Source organism: Garra rufa, chromosome 21 (assembly GCF_049309525.1).
Source record: "Garra rufa chromosome 21, GarRuf1.0, whole genome shotgun sequence".
In the NCBI taxonomy this organism is placed as follows: Eukaryota; Metazoa; Chordata; class Actinopteri; order Cypriniformes; family Cyprinidae; genus Garra; species Garra rufa.
Genome location: NC_133381.1, coordinates 10,256,127 through 10,277,002, shown reverse-complemented (window position 1 = coordinate 10,277,002; position 20,876 = coordinate 10,256,127). Strand labels below are relative to the sequence as shown.

The following is a 20,876-nucleotide window of genomic DNA, read 5'->3' as shown; positions in this document are numbered from 1 at the left end:
TATACATCATCTAAAAGCTGAATAAATATTTCCATTGATTTGTGGTTTGTTAGGACAATATTTAGAATATATAGATACAGGTATTTGAAAATCTGGAGTCTGAGGGAGAAGGGCCTGGCTGCTGAGGTCTGTGGGTGCAAAAAAATTAAAATAATGAGAAAATGGCCTTTAAAGTTGTCCAAATTAAGTTCTTAGCAATGCATACTAATCAAAAATTAAGTTTTGATATATTTACGGTGGGAAATTTACAAAATATCTTCATGGAACATGATAATATCCTAATGATTTTTGGCATAAAAAATAAAATCGACCATTTTGACCCATGCAATGTATTTTAGGCTGTTGCTACAAATATAGCTGTGCTACTTAGGACTAGTTTTGTGGTCCAGGGTCACATATTTAAGTCACATTTCCAGCATTTCATACTTAAAACACTATTTGTGTTAATAAGATCTCATTTCTAATATATGCAATATTTCCTTACAGTACTTCAGTTAGTTGAATTTACTTGTAAAACATTAACCCCCGGTTTCACAGGCAAGGCTTAAGCCTAGTCCTAGACTAAAATGTAAGTCTGACCTGTTTCAACTGAAACAAAATTGCACTGATTGATCTTAAAATATATCAGTGCCTTTGTTTTGTCTCAAGATGGACACCAGCAATGTTTTTTTCTAAGCATGTTTATAAAAATTACTTAAATGTCCTAATTGAGCTATGGCCTAATCCTGGCTTAGTCTAAGCCCTGTCTGTGAAACCGGGCCTAAATCTTTCATTTTAAAAATGCAGGCTTACACGTTTTTATGACCTTTAACTATGCTTTTGATATACTTGGTCAAATAAATAAGTAAACATGTTTCAAAACTAAAATTATTTTAAATAATGCATTTATTGAACTGGTTTTGTGCATAATCAATGAACATAAGTAGTCTAAATATTAAAATCAAAATTTTATTCTTGCCTTTTAGCAATAAAAATTATAGATGTGACCCTGGACCACAAAACCCTGTCATAAGGGTCAGTTTTTTAATTGAAATTTATACATCATCTGAATAAATAAGCTTTCCATTGATGTATGGTTTGTTAGGATTGGTCAATATTTGGCCAATATATAACTATTTGAAAATCTGGAATCTGAGTGTGCAAAAAAATTCAAAATATTAAGAAAATCGCCTTTAAAGTTGTCCAAATTAAGTTCTTAACAATGCATATTACTAATCAAAAATTAAGTTTAAATATATTTATGGTAGGAAATTTACAAAACAAATTTATGGAACATGATCTTTGCTTAATATCCCAATGATTTTTGGCAAAAAAGAAAAACATAATTGTATTTTTAGCTATTATTACACATATACCTGTGCTACTTAAGACTTAATGTATGAAATTAAGATCAAATAAAGCACACAGCAGACACGGCGACCAAAGGATATATCATTTATTGCACTCCAGTGCATTTAAACATGAAAATTGAACATTTTCATTACAAAAGCAGGACGTGGATTCACTTGGTGACTTTTCAAAAATGTTAAAGACACAAGTTACTTCCCATACACATTCTCATGCATAACGTTTGGCTTGTTTGCAATTTTGGACATGTTTTGTAGGCTTATAAATTGATCAGGATGCATTAACATTCTGGTTTTGTCCAGAGTTCACTTGAATTTGCTATGATCATGCGACAAGCACTCAGCAGCCGGTGTGCTTGTTCCGTACTGTGGATATTTCAGCTTACAATTTAGGAAAATATAAGAAAAAACTTTTTACAAAATATTACAGGCCCCACAGGCTCAAATTAAATCCTTCGGTTTTGGGATTCATAGCAGTCCAGAGACCTAAAAACCACCACTAACAACTTCAGTGTCCAAAATATTACAAATTCAGTCAATATATTGTATTTATAAATGTGTAAAATGACCAATAAATGTGTTAAGCTTTTGTGTGCTCTTGCATTTTGCAGAATGCATAAAATATATACTGTAAGTGCAGGAGTTATTATTAAAATAATAGGCAAATTCATAATTGGTTCACTGTGTTGGGGAAAGGTTTCAGTATCTCTAACTGAATCTTTGGCAGTTCTTGTCTTAAGTTTAAAAAAAAAAGTGCTGTTGACGTCATAAAAGTGTCTCTTAACTTAGAGAGCCCTATGTGATATTTCTTAATATATATATATATATACTATAATACCCTGGCCTTATCTCATAAAAAAATGTTAGTGGAATATAATCTAAGTGTGTATTTGTGCTGAAAAGCCTTCATTTTTATTATATAATGCAAAAAATGGGGTGTATCTAACGTGATCACTTTTTAAAAAAGATACATTCAAAATCTTAGCATAACAGCTTTAAAGCATACCTAAAACCTTCACTTACTTTATACAAACAGTTGCACAGTCTTACAGATGCTTTGTCTTCATATAGTGTATGCACAAACAACATAAAAGGCCAAAAAGAATGTTCTTCAGAAGCATTATAAATAATCGTGTATGTAATTGTACAGCATGTGCACCTAACGCATCCAAATATTATTTAAAAGTTGACTGAAAACAATAACCCTTCAACCAAAAGAGAAAAACACTTTTTCTTTGTGTGCAGATGTGAAAGGAAATATGAAAGGCAACTAAGCTGATCAATATGGCCAATTTTCCATTCCACTTTTTTTATTTATTCCTTAAAGATCTGGGATCAGAGGTCCTGGTTCATGTTAAAGGGATAGTTCACTCAAAAATACTGTAATAACAAATAAATACATTCTGTCATCATTTACTCACCCTGATGTTTCGATGAACACAAAAAGAAATTTTAGTCAGAATGTCTATCCACCTTATTTTTTCCCAAAGAGTGGGCGCAGCCATTTGTAAATTTTATGTGTATGGCTTCCAGTCTCATCCAGCTATTTTTAGCTGTACAAAACAGCTTGTTTTGCTGCTTGATTTTGCAAACTTGTGTGTCTTAATCATACTTTTAATGTATTATCCTAATTATGAACACACTAGTTTGTAAAGGCTAATGAACTGGAAGTCTCACCCATAGGCTTACTTTCACGTTTAACAATAAGGTGGATACTTTAATTTTCATGTGAACTATTCCTTAACAAGAAGGACGTGATCAGAGTCATAGGTGTGAGCGTTAATTGTCTTGTGTGTTAATATTGCAGTCATTCATCTTTGTTGAAGAGGAGTTTAGGAAGTGTCCTTAAGTCAATCTGAGGCAGGACAAAAAGGCAGTACACAAAGAGCCAAGCAGCCAAAAGGATGTAGACAAGGTCAGACAAGGTTGTGTCATATGTGCTTTCTGGACTCGCAGCAGTCTTGCTCTCCGAGCTGTAGCTGTAATAAAACAAAAGAGTGCACAAACTATTAGTCAAGTCAAATTAGCATTTTTAATACTGTTGCTTTAAATAAACTGCAGGTTATCCAAGATATAGATAAGTTTGTTTCTTTATCAGAACAGATTTGGAGAAATTTAGCATTACATCACTTGCTCACCAAGTGAATGGGTGCCGTCAGAATGAGTGTCCAAACGGATGATAAAAACCTAACAATAATACACCAGTAATCCACATGGTTCCAGCTTCCAACTAAAATACAAGTCCTTCATTCAAAATATCAAAATCAGAATCAGAAAGAGCTTTATAAGAGCTTTAAATGTGGCTTTCTCCAGTGAAAAAGTCTGAATCAGGAGATTTAGCAGGATTTACTATAAAAATAATAGGCAAATTCATAATTTGTTCACTGTGTTGGGGACAGGTTTCAGTATCTCTAACTGAATCTTTGGCAGTTCTTGTCTTAAGTTTGAAAAAAGTGCTGTTGACGTCATAAAAGTGTCTCTTAACTTAGAGAGCCCTATGTTATATTTCTTAATATATACAGTCAAGCCCGAAATTATTCATACCCCTGGCTTAAAGTTACTTTTATTCGACCAGCAAGTTTTTTTTGACCGGAAATGACACAGGCTTCTCCCAAAAGATAAGAGGCATCATTGTGGAAAAAAATATTTCTCAGGTTTTATTTACATTTGAACAAAAAGTGGCATGTCCAAAATTATTCATACCCTTTGCAAACTGTCACAGTCTATGGGAAAATCCAAAGTTCTATACCATTCCAAATAGTCCAAGCTGTTCTAAAGCATCCTAATTACCCTGAAAAATTAGGGTGATAATTTTGAACCATACAATGTATTTTTTTGCTATTGCTACAAATAATACCCGTGCTACTTATGACTTTTTGTGGTCCAGGGTCACATTTAGTCATTTCTATTAGCTTTAAGTCTAATTAATATGCTAGAGCCCTCATAAGAGTATCCTTAGCAGAAATATACAGTCTTTACCTTCCAAGAATACAAACCAAAAATATTGATATATCATCTTGCACTGTGGTTTTAATAAGAAATATGTTAACACTAAAGACATAAACGCTTGTCAAACTTAAAATTAAGTCACGTTAATGTTCAGGAAGCATCTTGTCATGTAAAATTACTGTGCAAAAACAGTTTTAGACAAGCATGGGTGAGTCTCAATACACCATGCTTCCGTCCTTCCTAGATTACTGTTGCTGTAAACGGTTTACTCAATTACATAACTGCAGGACTGCCATTGACAACATAAAGCATCATACATTTGAGGATTTAAAATAGCTAAGGGGCGTAAACACAACCCATGCCACACCCCCAAACACACTCCCATCACAGGTACAAAGACGACACCCAGTCTGAACAATACAAACACACGGATTTGAGGCACAAGGTCTAATAAAACAGGGATGGAGGTGTTTGCCCAAGCAGGTTTTAATGCACTGAGTCATTTCAAATTGCTACATTGCAGGATGTAAGGGTGGAAATTGGGATTGACTGTTTCTATAAAACCAGATAATAACAGTAATACCAGTAATAACATCACAGGCTGAATCACAGATACAAGTCTTTGTACTGCATTACAAATTTTTTTTTTGGATAACTAAGCAAAAGATTAGTCTAAACCAGTGTTTCTCAACCACTGACAGGTTGTCAGGTGTGCCGTGGAAAATTATCAAAAACTTCCTATCTCTATTATATTTAGTTATTATTATTTTAAATCAGTACTATTGGTCATCATTATATCTGTTTGTGGGTTTCACAAATTTTTAACCAATGAAAAGCATTCAAACAAACTTTGTAATGCTACTGGATCCATAAAACCTTATAACTCCACCCCGGCTCCATTCAGAATGAAGTACGCAGACTTCCCAATGCAAAGGTAAATAAAGAACTCATGTTTGAATAAGTACAGTGTTTTCTTTACGCAAGGAACACTGTTTACAAAGGCTAATGTTTTGTGTGTTTGAAGATTGGAGAAGAGTCTCAGCATTTGCCTTCTAGTTGTAGCCAGCCAATATACTTTTGTACGTTTTAAATATCCTGTGCATAGCGGTTTATCTTTTATATCATGAGAGTTTGGCCAAATGTATTAAACAACAAGAAAAACTGAGAGTCCATATAGCTACAATAAACTTTATAACCTGTGAATTGATAAAAATGTAATGCGATTAATTTACCGTCTCGGATGCAGCTGTTCTAATGATGGACAAAACACATAACTACGTCACTCGCTCCTCAAAAACCTTGTTAACTCCATTTTCAGAAAATGCTAAGTGCAAGTGTCTGATCATATATAAAGCCAAAATACCAACTCTGACAATGCATTGTTTATTTTTTATCTTTTTTTAGCACTTAGTGGTGTGCCATGGGATTTTTTTACTTATTTTTTCAAAACTGTGCCGTGGCAGAAAAAAGGTTGGGAACACTGTTCTTGAACATTTTGAATATATAGTTTTAGTTACCTTTTATTTATGATGGTACTGTCCACTTTGCTGCGGTCTAAGGCCTTCCCATTTTGTCCCTATTAAAAGGAAAACCACAGATTAGTGAAATCAAAGAACATGTAAATTTATATAGTCCCAGAAAAACAAATGAAGTATGTGGAGACATACACTGCAAGCTGAGATCATTTATATACACTATTGTTTTACAGTTTGGTGTGGGTTTTTTTTTAAGTTTAATTGAAAGAAGTCTTTTATTTGATCAAAAATACAGTAAAACTGTGATATATTATTATAATTTAAAGTAACTGTTTTAGATTTTAATATATTTAATTTAATTTATTCCTGTGATGGCAAAGCTGAATTTTTAGCAGCCAAACTTATTTTAAAATGGATTCATCTAAAATGAATATGTTTGTAGTGTCCTATGATCCTTCAGAAAACATTTTAATATACTGATTTGGTGCACAAAAACATTTCTTCTTAATATCGATGTTGAAAACAGATTTTGAGGGACTCATGCAACTATTACAGACGGTTCAAATGTTCTCTGATGCTTCAGAAGGAAACATGATGCATTAAGGGGGTGACAACTTTTCGAATTTAAATATCAGGGTAAATTTAACTCATTTTGTCTTCTGGGAAACATGTAAGTATATTCTGTAGCTTCTGAAGCGAAGTACTAAGTGAAAAGAATGTGATTAGGCTAAATAAGAAAAAATGTACACATCTTCATTCTGTTCAAAAGTTTTCACCCCCAGTTCTTAATGCATTGTTTTTCTATCTGGAGCATTAGTGAGCGTTTGAACCTTGTGTAATTGTTGCATGTGAGTCCCTCAGCTGTCCTCAGTATGAAAAGATGGATCTTAAAATCATACAGTCATTGTTGGAAAGAGTTCAAATACACAAAAATGCTGAAAAGGCAAAGCATTTGTGGGACCTAAAAGATTTTTCTGAAGAACAGTGAGCAGTTTAACTGTTTAGGACAAAAAAGGGCTCAAAAACAACTATCACTAAACCAAAAAAAACAAACACCTGTGGATCATTCAGGTAACAACAATCAAGAATCATGTGTATGAAAACTTTTGAACAGGGTCATTTTTATAAATTCAACTATTACTTTCTCTTGTACACTATATGTAAAGATCTTTTATGTGAAATATTTTATTCAGGTCAGTACTAAATAAAAAAAAATAATACATGCATTTTGTATGATTCCTCTTATTTTGGTAAAATCATTAATATTTTGCAGATTCTACAAGGTGTATGTAAACTTTTGACCTTTGCCAGTTTGTGCCTATGTGGTTGCTTAGGTGTTCTATTGTAAAGCAGATTGCTGTGGTTTCTAGTGTTTTCTGGGTCTTATTTACTGTCAGAAGTCAAAACAGCCCACCCAAGAGTCTCTCTATATAATATTCTTGCCCCTAGATACAGATCCTTTAAAGTCTACGCATTTGTCAGTAATAATACCTTTTGCATTAACAAACCTTTGATTCAGTGATGTCAGTGACCTTTCGCAAGTGTATAGTAGTCAAAGGTTGGCTTGCATCCATCACAGCTCCTTCCCTATTAAGAGAATGACAAATCTGTTATGGCCGATAAAACACGTTTCATATGCCTCACTGAACTTTAAGAAACCATATATGGAGCTAAGTTACAATTAAGCTAATTTATTCATGACAGATTGAATCCTGGCCAAAAAGCACAGAGTACCAGTAAATTTCATGACTTCAATCAGCTGTAATGAAAAGCTGTGAGATCAAAACATTTGCATCATTCATCTAAAATGGTTATGACCTGTTCACTAAGCACTAACGGTTTCAAAACTAAACATTAAGTACATTTAAGGCAATTTGCAATGGATCTAAGCGGCTCATGAGATCACGTCCTTCAGAAAACAGAATGCTCCCCTGTGGCACAGGCTGAGTATCTGTAGCAGACTCTATTAATAGAGCCATACCTCAGAGCCCCTGTGTTTTCTCTGGCACCGGTGCTGGTCAGGTCTTCATCTGTCTTAATGAGCTCACAATGCTCAGCTGGTGAATCAGGCTCCACAGCGCCCCATTCTCCCGGGTGCCTGTCAAATGGGCTTTGCTCCTGGATATGCGCAGATCCCACTCTATCCTAGATGGACACATGTAAGACCTTGTTCATCTTTGGAACACAAACGAAGACATTTTTGATGAAATCCAACAGTTTTCTGACCCTGTATAGACAGCAATGCAACTGACACATTCAAGGCCTAGAAAGGTAGTAAGGACATCGATAAAACAGTCCATGTGACATCAGTGGTTCAACCATAATGTTACGAAACTACGAGAATACTCTGTGTGCATATAAAACAAAAATAACTTCATTCAACAATTTCTTCTGTTCCGTGTCAGTTTTCGACACACGTTCAGGACAGTACAATGCATGTTGAATATATTGTTAAATAAATGTATTATTTTTGTTTTCTTTGTGCACAAAATGGTTGAACCATCGATGTCCCATGGATTATTTTATCAGTGTCTTTACTACCCTTCTGGGCCTTAAACGTGTCAATTGAGTTGCTGTCTATGCAGAAAGCTCTCGGATTTCATCAAAAATATCTTAATTCGTATTCTGAAGATGAATGAAGGTCTTATGGGTTTGGAATGACATGAGGGTGATTAATTAATGATAAATGATTTTACATTTTCAATATGAATTATACATCACAATCTCAACCACTATCGTTTTTAATTTTAGCTTTTTTCCACTCTTATTAAAAGGTCATTTGGAAAAAAAAGGAGAGCCAAGAAAGTCACACAAAGCACTGTTTGACACTGCAACTGAACCCATCTTTCATAGTTTCTCTCAACTATCAACCTTTCTAGAATCTGCTAGAGAGGAAAATGAATACAGTATTAGTTCCTTTGGCTCTGAATATTTGGGCTATACTCAAAGGACTCAACAGCAACTGTAACAGATCATTAAAGCAAGAATTCACTCTGAGTAATGCACACAAGTGAACTACATTTGGAAAAGGAGGTTGTGACCCTAAAAGAGCTCATATGCTGATACCACTGCTTCTGTTTGTAGGTCACTGTCTTGTTTTCTAGGCCAAAGGAAAAAGTAAGACTGAAAAATAACCTTTCTCGACTTAAATCCCTTGCCATGGTCGTCTGAAGCATCTTCCGTGTCTGTATCCGATTCAGTAAGTGAACGCTTGGGAGGTGCCGGCTGCAGCGGAGTCATGCTGAGGGACAAGCGTAACTCTGCAGGACGTCTTTCAGGGTATCCACGGACACCAATAATAAACCTTGAGTCTTCAGTTTCCTCTTCAATTGGCAGTTCAGTGCTGGACACCTCTAGACGCTGTCTGTTTGGGCTTTGGGACGGTGTAGAGTCGCTTTCTCCAGCATGGATGTTGGTGTCAGAAAGAGACTCCTCAGTAACTGAATTCAGAACAGTGTAGTGGGAGTCCACTACTGATACAGGTCTGTTATCCTTGGCCCCTCCAGGCTCCATATTGTCTGAAACCTGAGCTTGGCTTTCTCCATTCGTATTGTGGGAAAACTCTGTCCTCCTTATGCCGTCTGACCCACTTTCCAAGTCGCTCTTACCTATAATAAGCAGATCTTCATGAATACCTTTACTCTCTCTTGGCTCATTCTTGAGATCACTTACAGTTCCGTTTAACTCATTGTTCTTTTCCTTTGGATTGTCCTCAAAGTTTCCACCTCCTTCTGATTCACTGAAAAGTCTCGAGTCTGAATTGCAGTCCTTCTCGGTTGAGTTTGAATGGGACAGACAATCGCCCTGTTCGCTCAAGCTCTTGGCCACTGGACCTCCACACATATAACACACTTGATCTTCATCGGGAACCTCAACTTCTGTTTGGCTCCGATCTGAGATCGGAGGTTCTTCGGGCTCCTCCTCGAATACCACATCCTTCACCTCACTTTCAAAGACAGTTTTTTGTTCCCCATCACAGAGGTCACTGATTTCTGTTTCAGAATGACCATTTGAAAGGATTTTGTCTGGTTCCTCTGTCGGTTCTTCAGGCAGATCAGTGCTCTGTTTAAGATCCTCCTCACTTTCTGATATGGAAACCCTCTCGTATTTTAGAACTGGACATTCGGGCTCATCCTCAAATATGAAAGGCTTCTCCTCAGGTCCATCTGTCAATTCGAGAGCGTCCATCTGCATGGCTTCTGTATTGGAAGACTCAACGTTGTCCTGAAAAGCTTCAGATTCTAGAACTTCACTCACTTCTTCTTCAACAGTGGAAGTGAGTAGACTCTCAACCTCAGGTTGAGATGCCATTTCTTCCTTATTATCCTGAAAGTATCCTGAGTCACTTTCCAAACATGAAGGATCATCAATTGATGGCTTGACTGGTTCTTGGTGCTCCAAAGGATTGGTTTCAATTTGTTCTAAACATTCTGCATCTGATTTATTCCTCATGTCGTCACAGGGCAAATGGTTAGCAGATTGTTCTTCTTTCAGGTCTAAGATGTATTTGTAAGCATCATCCTCCTCAGATGGCGCAGTGGATTTGGCATGTAAACTATCCATGGAGCCAAGGGAGTAGTTTCCCTCATCTATGAAAAGCTCACGGTCTAAATGATTCTCCGGTGTGCTCTCTGGCGAAAATGGTGAACCTAAATCGGAGGTCACTTCAACAGCACCAGCAGTACTGCTCTCGCTTACGGGATCCTCACTGATCTGGTGAGAGTTAGTAGTCTCGCTAAGTACCTCACTCCACGAGTCGGGTGAGTTGACAGCAGAATCCGAGAATGAAGGTTGCGGAGAGCTTGTGGTGGACACCACTGTATCTGTGTTTAAGTCCAAGCTGGGCTTTTCATTTGCAGGACTGGGACTTGAACCCACCGACGATGGTTTTCTCATCCAAGGCTTGTCCTCAGGAGGCTGTGAAAGGACTGGGGATGTGATCTGCTCACGATCTTCAGACACTGAGGAAATGAAGATCTTGGGTGGCGGCCGAACCACGTCTCCCTTGACCATGTAAGACTCCCGTTTCCTCTGTACTCCATTCCGAACAGGAGGTTCGTTCATTCGAACGCCGGCTTTATTTCGCTCCAGAATATCTGACGTGTCATCCTGGAGAAAACAATCAAACAAAGCACATTTAGTTAAGATGTACAAGACTTGAAGTGATGTTGTAATTTGTTTAAAAGTTCCTACCTCCTCAATTCCAGGAAAGTGCTCCAAAAACTGGGACACATAGGTCATTATGGACTGTTCATCAGGGGGATTCAACATCACATCTGAGGAGTTACATCACATCATTTTTAGTTAAACTGTGGAAATGTATTTCAAAGCTATATAACAAATGGAAGGTAGCTAAGATACATTTTGTTACATAAATAATGCCGTGACCCCAAAAGGTATTTGGACACAGCCTCACTTGAATATTGACTATATTTTGCTTGACATAACGTAATAACAAGTGTTATTAATTTAACATTTTAATGTATTAATGTTTAGCAAACATGAGGATCAAATGAGGATCATCATAAGCATTTAATCCATTTATTTGAAAAAAAAAAAAAATACAGAAAAGGTAATGTATTATGAAATATAATTGCAATTTAAAATAACAGTTTTCTATTTTAATATATTTTAAAATATAATTTATTTTTGTGATGCAAAGCTGAATTTTCAATATTCAGTGTCAAATGAACCTTCAGAAATCATTCTAATATGCTGATTTATTAGCAACGCTGGAAACAGTTGTGCTGGTTAATATTTTTTTGGAACCTGTGATAGTTTTTTCAGGATTCTTTGATGAATAAAAAGTTAAAAGAAACAGCATTTATTCAAAACAGAAATCTTTTCTAACAATATAAGTCTTTGTTATCATAGAAATAAATAATAATTTAGAATTATTAGTAATAAATAATTTTTATGCATTTTTAATCAAATAAACACAGCCTTGATGAGCAGAAAAGACATTTTAAAATCTTACTGATCCTAAATTTAAACATGGCAGTGTACATTTATTAAACACATTTACTCGTATGTATGATTAAATGTTAAATTGTAGAAGACAACTTAGTTGTGAGAAAGGTTTTCATCATTTGTTTACAGATGCTACTTGATTTTGATATCTAATGCAATTACATTTATTTTTAAGTGTGACTTCAGTGTACATATATATTTGGGGCCATCATCTAACACTTTGATATTTACCCTCCGGTTCTAGGAGTCTTGGGATGCCAAGACTGTAGTGTGCTGTTCTGAAGGCTTCCTCGATGTTCTCTCTGGATGTTCGGAGCAAAGCCCTCCTCATATCCACCAAACTAGGGTCAATGGACTTAATCACAGCAAGGAAAGCCAGACCACTTGTCCAGCTCTTTCCAAAGTCCTGCACAGCAACTCCATATCTGGAAGAACAAAGCAGCACAGATCCTAAATCGGGCCAGTCCTAATTAAAAAAAATATATAATTTTTAGTTTTCACTAAAATCTTTTTTTACTTTCTAGTACGTCTTTGGACCCATTGGAGAAGGGTCTTGATGACCCTTCCATGACCTCTTGGAGCAATATTGGGCTTCCTCTCATCTGAGGGCGTGCTGGAATGGGAAGTGTCTGAATCGGAGCTGGTGGGTATGGATGACAGGCTGGAGGAGGAAGGGAACTGACTCTTAATGTTCCCTGTGAGTTCCTTGATCTGGAATACAAACAGGTCATTACTGAACAAGTACATGACAAGCATTTACTCAGCGGGGTGGCATTTCCTGTCATGCTGCTAAGTAAACCCTTTGGTCCTATCTTGACACTGACTAGACATCAGTGATAAAAGAGTTGCTCTGTCTCAAAAACAAGATAAGATTAGCGCACATTTGGACACTAATCCACCATTACGTGATTGCCAAAATTCAAAAGTTGCTGAAAAAGAAATCGTTGGTCCAATTAGACCTTGATTGTTTCCCTCAACCACTTCAAAATCACATACAGTTGAAGTCAAAAGTTTGCATACACCTTGCTGAATCTGCAAAATGTTAATTATTTTATCAAAATAAGAGGAATTATACAAAATGCATGTTCTTTTTATTTAGTACTCACCTGAATAAGATATTTCACATAAAAGACGTTTAAATATAGTGCACAAGAGAAAATAATAGTTGAGTTTATAAAAAGGACCCTGTTTAAAAGTTTAAATACACTTGATTGTTAATACTGTGTTGTTACCTGAATGATTAACAGCTGTTTTTTTTGGTTTAGTGATAGTTGTTCACGAGTCCTTTGTTTGTCCTGAACAGTTAAACTGCCCGCTGTTCTTCAGAAAAATCCTTCAGGTCCCACAAATTCTGTGGTTTTTCAGCATTTTTGTGTATTTGAACCCTTTCCAACTATTTCGAGATCCATCTTTTCATGCTCCAGAAGGAAAAATCGATGCATTAAGAGCCAGGGGGTGAAAACTTTTAAACAGAATGAAGATTTTCTTATTTTTGCCTAGATATCATTTTTTTTTTCATTCAGTACTGCCCTTCAGAAGCTACAGAAGATACATGTTTCGAAGAAGACAAAATAAGTGAAATTTACCCGGCTCTTAAATGCATTGGGTTTCCTTCGGAAGCATCAGTGAGCGTTTGAACTTTCTGTAATAGTTGCATATGAGTCCCTCAGTTGTCCTCAGTGTGAAAAGATGGATCTCAAAATCATACAGTCATTGTTGGAACGGGTTCCAATACACAAAAATGCTGAAAAACAACTAGATTTGTGGGACCTGAAGGATTTTTCTGAAGAACATCAGGCAGTTTAACTGTTCAGGACAAACAAGGGACTCATGAATAACTATCACTAAACAAAAAACCACAGCTTTAAATCATTCAGTGTTGAGAATCAAGTTTATGTGAACTTTTAAACGGGGAACATTTTTAAAAATGCAACTATTATTTTTACTTGTGGACTATATGTAAACGTCTTTTATGTGGAATATCTTTTTCAGGTCAGTACTAAGTAAAAAATAACATGCATTTTATATGATCCCTCTTATTTTGGCAAAAGAATTATCATTTTGCAGATTCTGCAAGGTGTATGTAAACTTTTGACTTTAACTAGGAATGACTCAAGTCACAGTTAATCTATTGATTAACCCAACTAAATCCAATTAGAACCATCAAGATGTAGAAATAAATAAATATGCAGTTAAAAAGCAAGATTACTCTACCTGGAAAAACAGTATGATGTTCCAGATAAGCCCAAGCACAATGGATGAATTGCCATCTGCGATATCTGTTGCATCAATGCTGACTAATTTCACCTATAACCAGAAACAGATTTATCACACTTTCAGGAGAATCATCCAGGGTGTTTTATTTGCTTTTTGTAAGGGTGTGAGACGTCAAACGATACTTACGTTTCTTTCTTCCAGAAATGTCAATACCTTGGCGATGTTATTGAGCCTAAAAATACGATGTGAGGATGGCTTAAAGCCATGCAGCTGGAAAGTCAAAGGTCAGCGTTTTCTTAGTCGTTCATGGGAACAGATGAAGTAATGTGATTCAGAAATTCTGCTGAAATGATTCTTACCAGTTTGCATCCCGAGAGTTCCTCAAGTAGAGCCATCAGAATCTTTCCATCCTGGATATCACGAAACAGATCGCGCACCTCCAAACGAGGGTTGCACTGCACACCAAAAAACACATGCATTTTCAGTATTTAAACTTGCAAATTGTGCATTTTCAATAAATATTAGACTTCAATATAAACTAAAACATTATATTTAAGAAAAAAAAAGTGAAAGTGAAATTTTAGACACTAAGACAAAGTTGATACTTAAAACAAAACGGAGAACTCTGAGAAGTAAAGTTTCATTCTGAGTAATTTCATTTACAGTATTTGTGATTTAAAACAAGCCAACACATGTATATGTGTATTGTGAAAAATCCCACTCTTATCTTCAACAATAACATTTCTCAGTATTAAAAGGATATGAAGGGACAACAGTGGAAACTGTAGGGTTAAGGGTGAAATTTTCCACCAAAACAGACCAGACAGAGTGTAATTGTCCAATAGTGGGTCGCAGTTTTGAGAAGAAGCCAAACTCGGGGTCCCAGAATAGAGCGACATTGTGTATGAAAACAAAGGATTCATCGCTGAGTGTTTTCAGTCAGTATTATGAGGCTCTGAAGAATGGCAACTCTACAATCTATAAGCTGTCTACAACACAAGAAGACCAGCGGAGGGCTGCCAGAGAAAACAAAAGAGCAGGCTTAAACGAGTCGCCCTACTGTTGCGCTCAATGACTAATGCCTCATGCAAATATGTGTGTGTGTGTGTGTGTGTGTGTGTGTGTGTGTGTGTGCGCGCGCATATGTGTGTTTTGTGTCCGTCTCGCCATTTCTGGTAACTAATAAGAGGAGGAGGAAAAATCTGAGAGTGAAAGTGAAAGAAGGGAGCTTCAGAGGGTAAAAATCAAAGAATATTAAAAAAAGAAAAGAAAAATAAAGGTATTTTAAAATAATATTTTTTATTATTTTACATAAAAATAATCTTAATAAGTATCCTACATTAATTTGTAAAATAAAAAGGTAAGCTATAGCAAATGTATATAAAAAAAAAATGGTAACACTTTACAATAAGGTTCATTAGTTAAACATTAGTTAATGTATTGACTAACATGAACTAACCATGAACAATACATTTGTTACTGTATTTACTAATCTTTATTAACATTAGTTAACGAAAATACAGTTGTTCATTGTTTGTTCATGTTAGTTCACACTGCATTAACTAATGTTAACAAAATTTTAATAATGTATTAGTAAATGTTGAAATTAACATTAACAAAGATTAATAAATGCTGTATAAGTCCAGTTCATTATTAGCTCATGTTAACTAATGTGGTTAACTAATGTTAACTAATGAACCTTATTGTAAAGTGTTACCAAAAAAATATATAAACTACCAACCAAAAGATTTTTTATGTTTTTTAAAGAAGTATCTTCTGCTCACCAAGTCTGCATTTATTTGATCCAAAGTATAGCAAAAGTAGTAATATTGTGAAATATTTTTACTATTTAAAATACTGCTTTCTACTTTAATATATTTAAAAATAATTTTTCCTGTGATCAAAGCTAAATTTTCAGTATCATTATTTTAGTCTTCACATGATCCTTCAGAAATCATTCTAATATGCTGATTTGCTGTTCAAGAAACATTTATTATTATTATTATTATTAGCATCAATATTTAAAACAGCTGAGTATATTTTTTCAGGATTCTTTGATGAATAGAAAGATCCAAAGATCAGCATTTTTCTGAAATAAAAAGATTTTGAAATAATAATTGGAGTCAATATAATTTTTATTTTATTTATTTATTTATTTTTGGGAAAGAAATTATAGAAATTAATACTTTTATTTAGTAAGGATGCTTTAAAATGATCAAAAGTGATGATAAAGACATTTATAATATTACAGAAGATTTCTATTTCTGAAGTTATTTTAAACTTTCTATTCATCAAAGAAACCTAAAAAAAAAACTACTCGGCTGTTTTCAGCATCATAATAATGATAAATGTTTTTTTTGAGCAGCAAATCAGAATATTAGAATAATTTCTGAAGGATCATGTGACTGGAGTAATGATGCTAAAAATTCAGCTTTGAAATCACAGGAATAAATTACATTTAAAAAAATATTCAAATAGAAAACCGTTATTTTAACTAGTAAAATTATTTCATATTTTTACTGTTTTTGCTGAACTTTTGATCAAATAAATGCAGGCTTGGTGAGCAGAAGAGACTTCTTTAAAAAACATTAAAAATCTTACTTAGTAATAACACTTATAAAAGTACAATAATACATTTAAACCACTACTTCCCCCCAAAAATTTCCTCAGCCCTAATATTCTTCCTACAATCTAGGTTAATGTTTTTACCTCATGTATAATTAATGCTAAGAAATTACAATTTCAATTTCCTTCATTAATAATTCAGCAGAGACAGGGGTATACATTTCCTGTTTGTAGTAGGCTATGAGTGACCAGCGCAGAGACGGCTTTATCTGTGCACAACGAGGAAAATCTGAACATCTGAAGTCTATTAACACTTTCTTCTAGGTTCATAAGATCCAAATGAATTCTTACTGACCTTCTCTAGATGTAGATTCATCCATCTGGTGAATGTTCTCTTCTGCACCACCTCCCTCTCAACTGGAAGGGAAACAAAAACAACAGCATCACGTCAGTGGAGGTAAATGATGCACAGAGATGAAACGGCGACGGCAAGAAGTTGCTTCATCTAAAACAGCAGCTCCATGTCATTAATCACACGTAGCCTGAAGCAATCGCTCTCGTGAGCACACCATGGCAACAAAGGCCAAACAGCGTACGATCATTAAAGTCAATGTGAAATGACCAGTGCCCATAAACAGCAAACCTCCACTGAGCTGTTTTATTTAATGAGCAGCCAACGGCAACTTGTGCTTGTCTTTGCATTATAACTCTAAGAATGCAGTGACACTTGTAGAAACACCATTAAAACACAAATGTTTTACGCTATGCTGTAAGTGTACTCCTGACATGAAGAATAAACATTAAAACATGTCAGGCAAAGCAAAGCTAGGATTTGGAAAAGGTCTGGGCTAGTAAAAAACTACTACAATTGTGCTGTACTGTATACTTGCCCAGTGAATCACTTTGCAAGTCAGGGAGAGCATTCATATTCGCACTTTCACACACCAATTATACTTAAATGCTCAAAACATCATGAAAATTACTGAAAATCTCTGTTTATTTATACAGTTTTTTGCCTACAAAAACTACAAATTTGAAATGGTCCATGCATAAAATGGCTGACAGAGAAAATTTGGTATCATTTAATACGGTATGTTACTCTGAATGTATTGAGATCACTCTTATGATTTTTGGCCAAACTTTTCAGAAAATATAAACCAAAAATGTCAAATTTGTATATATTTTGTTGTGTTGAAACTACACATGTGCCCTTGAGTAATGCTTGGTATAACACGTACCAAGTTTGGTCTGAATCCGCTAAAGCGTTGAGACGATATAGCCTCATGTCATTTTTGCGCAAAATTGTGTCAAATTTGTTTAGATGCTTTATGAAAACGGTTTGGTATATCAAAAAGCTTTTGATAAATTTTTGCCAGCGTTGTCTGAAAATGATCTGAGCCAACTTTGGTGACAAAGCTGCAAATTTGGCCTATTGGTGGCGCTAGAGAGTTTGAGTTAGAGACTCCAAGTTTGCTATGGTTAATATTGAGACTTCTTGCGAATTATTGAGACATTTTGAGAATTTTTGCCAGCATTGTCTAAGGATGAGCTGAGCCAATTTTGGTGAAAATTGGACAAACCATCTAGGACAAGTACGAAAAGGTCAGTATTGAGACTTTTTGTGAATTATTGAGACTTTTGGAGAATTTTTGCCAGCATTGTCTAAGGATGAGCTGAGCCAGTTTTGGTGAAAATCAGACAAACCATCTAGGACAAGTACGAAAAATTCAAAAGTTATTAACAGAAATAGGAGTGCAAATTTGGCATATTGGTGGCGCTAGAGAGTTTGAGTTATAGATGAGCTGAGCCAGTTTTGGTGAAAATTGGACAAACTGTCTAGGACAAGTTTGTAGAAATAGTAGAAATATGAGTGCAAATTTGACCTATTGGTGGCACTAGAAAGTTTGAGTTAGAGACTCCAAATTTGTTATGGTTAATATTGAGACTTTTTGCGAATTACTGAGACTTTTTAAGAAATTCTGGCAGTACTAAGGATGAGCTGAGTCAATTTTGGTGGAAATTGGACAAGACAATCAGACAAACATCTAGTACAAGTTCCAAAAGTTCAAATGTTATCAGCAGAAATTGAGTGCTTATCAAGGATAAGTTCTGAAAGTTCAAAAGTTATTAGCAGAAATATGAGTGAGATTTTGGCCTATTAGTGGAACTAGAGAGTTAAGAGACTCCAAATTTGCTATGATTAATATTGAATCTTTTTGGGAATTTTTCCAGCATTTAAGTATGATCTAAGCCAATTTTGGTGAAAATTGAAACAAACCGTCTAGGACAAGTTCGAAAGGTTCAAAAGTTATTAGCAGCAATATGATTGAAATTTTGGCCTATTGGTGGTGCTAAAAAGTTTAAGACTCCAAACTTGCTATGGTCAATATTGAGACTTTTTGAATATTATTGAGACATTTCTAAGAATTTTTGCCAGCATTGTCTAAGGATGAGCTGAGCCAATTTTGGTGAAAACTGGACAAACCGTCTAGGACAAGTTCGAAAAAATAAACAAAAATAAAAATAGTAGAAATATGAGTGCAAATTTGGCCTATTGGTGGCACTAGAAAGTTTGAGTTAGAGACTCAAAATGGTTAAATGGTTAAAATTGAGACTTTTTGTGAATTATTGAGATTTTTTAAGAAATTCTGGCAGCACTGTCTAAGGATGAGCTGAGCCAATTTTGGTGAAAATCGGACAAACCATCTAGGACAAGTACGAAAAGGTCAAAAGTTATTGACTAAAATATGGCAGCGAATTTGGCCTATTGGTGGCACTAGAAAGTTTTGAGTTAGAAACTCCAAATTTGTTGTGGTTAATATTGAGACTTTGCATGAATTATTGAGCCTTTTTGAGAAGGATGATCCGAGCCAATTTTGGTGAAAATTGGACAAACCGTCTAGGACAAGTTCTAAAAGTTCAAAAGTTATTAGCAGAAATATGATTGAAATTTTGGCCTATTTGTGGTGCTAAAGAGTTTGAAACTCCAAATTTGCTATGGTTAATATTGAGACTTTTTGTGAATTATTGAGACTTTTTGAGAATTTCTGCCAGCACTGTCTAAGGATGATCTGAGACAATTTTGGTGAAAAGACAACTGACAACAGACAAACTGTCTGGGACAAGTTTGAAATGTTTAAAAGTTATTTGCAGAAATATGAGTGCATTTTTGGCCTATTGGTGGCGCTAGAGAGTTTGAGTTAGAGACTCCAAATTTGCTATGGTTAATACTGAGACTTTTTGTGAATTACTGAGACTTTTGAGAAAAATTGCCAGTTATCTGTGTGCCAAAATTCATAACTTTCTCACAAGTGGCTGCCATAGACTCCCAGAGTGGAAGAAGAAGACGACGACGACCAATGGATACAGTGGTTGGCCCCTAATACTATTTAAAGACTATATAGAACACATCAACAGGTTAACAAAGCCATTTTAGGCAATTTAGAAATCCAAAGCAGGACTTTTCAGGGGGGAAAAGGACGTATGGTCACCCTGTTTTCTGTCAAACTTTCTTCATTAACTTATTCTTCATCAATACTCCAAAAACATGTACACAATAAATCACATCTCACTTATGACTAGTAACAATTGCTTCCACTGTGAAAAAGTTAATATGGTACCAATCGGTGACTATTACTTCATGTTTGGGAGGAAAGGTCAGCTGTTTCTTTGGACCTTGTGTACACTCTTCGAAATAAAAGACATCTGGCCTAGAGAGATGGTGGCGGTCGGGGAGACTCCCACGAGACTGTGCTTGATTATATGATCCGTCAGGCAGAGCGTCTACGCCGTCTACCTCATGATGAATGGTTTCTTCTCAAGTTTTCTCTTCCTCTGCCGCCGGCTCATTTGGATTCTATAGGTGTACGCGCACGAGAAACAGGAAGATCCTGATGGGGATATCACTGGAGGCATGGCTTTCCTCATTCATTATTCACTGCCAAAACATAAAGAGGCTCCATTTGCTGGAATCAATAACTGTGGTCCAAATGCCATGATGGAATAATGACCGAACAGGAAGTCTAGGCATGTCGCCACATACACAGAACTCAACAGCACAATAGTGCACATTCAGAGAGTGGCCAAGCTGAAATCATTTTTTGGTGACAACATGTTTATTAACACCATAAACGCTCAGTGTAGAGCACTTTCCTAATAGAAATGATTTTGGCAGATAATTCATTATTCAGAATACAAGCCAGTGTTTGTATAATGTAACCCCTGTTAAATGTCTCCTTGAAACAGCTAGTGCTAAATTGCGTCAAATGAAACATGTTATTTTACACTTTTATCTAGGTTTTCCATGTGACTTCATATCTTTCCACATTGACTAAAAACACAGGTGCAACCAAAT

General features: G+C 35.4%; 1 protein-coding gene across 1 annotated transcript in view; it reads right to left on the bottom strand.

The window, feature by feature from the left end:
* Positions 1-2,409: 2,409 nt before the first annotated feature.
* Positions 2,410-20,876, bottom strand: part of LOC141296317 (uncharacterized) — a 37,059-nt gene continuing 18,592 nt past the window's right edge. Inside the window, exons 2-13 of the mRNA XM_073827572.1 lie at positions 16,878-16,939; positions 14,317-14,412; positions 14,144-14,227; positions 13,955-14,047; positions 12,258-12,451; positions 11,972-12,165; positions 10,964-11,046; positions 8,906-10,879; positions 7,752-7,915; positions 7,279-7,357; positions 5,813-5,871; positions 2,410-3,325 (exon numbers count right to left, since the gene is read on the bottom strand). Of these exons, the coding sequence (XP_073683673.1) occupies positions 3,154-3,325; positions 5,813-5,871; positions 7,279-7,357; positions 7,752-7,915; positions 8,906-10,879; positions 10,964-11,046; positions 11,972-12,165; positions 12,258-12,451; positions 13,955-14,047; positions 14,144-14,227; positions 14,317-14,412; positions 16,878-16,939 (3,254 nt within the window). The 3' untranslated portion in view covers positions 2,410-3,153. The remainder of the gene's footprint in view (positions 3,326-5,812; positions 5,872-7,278; positions 7,358-7,751; positions 7,916-8,905; positions 10,880-10,963; positions 11,047-11,971; positions 12,166-12,257; positions 12,452-13,954; positions 14,048-14,143; positions 14,228-14,316; positions 14,413-16,877; positions 16,940-20,876) is intronic.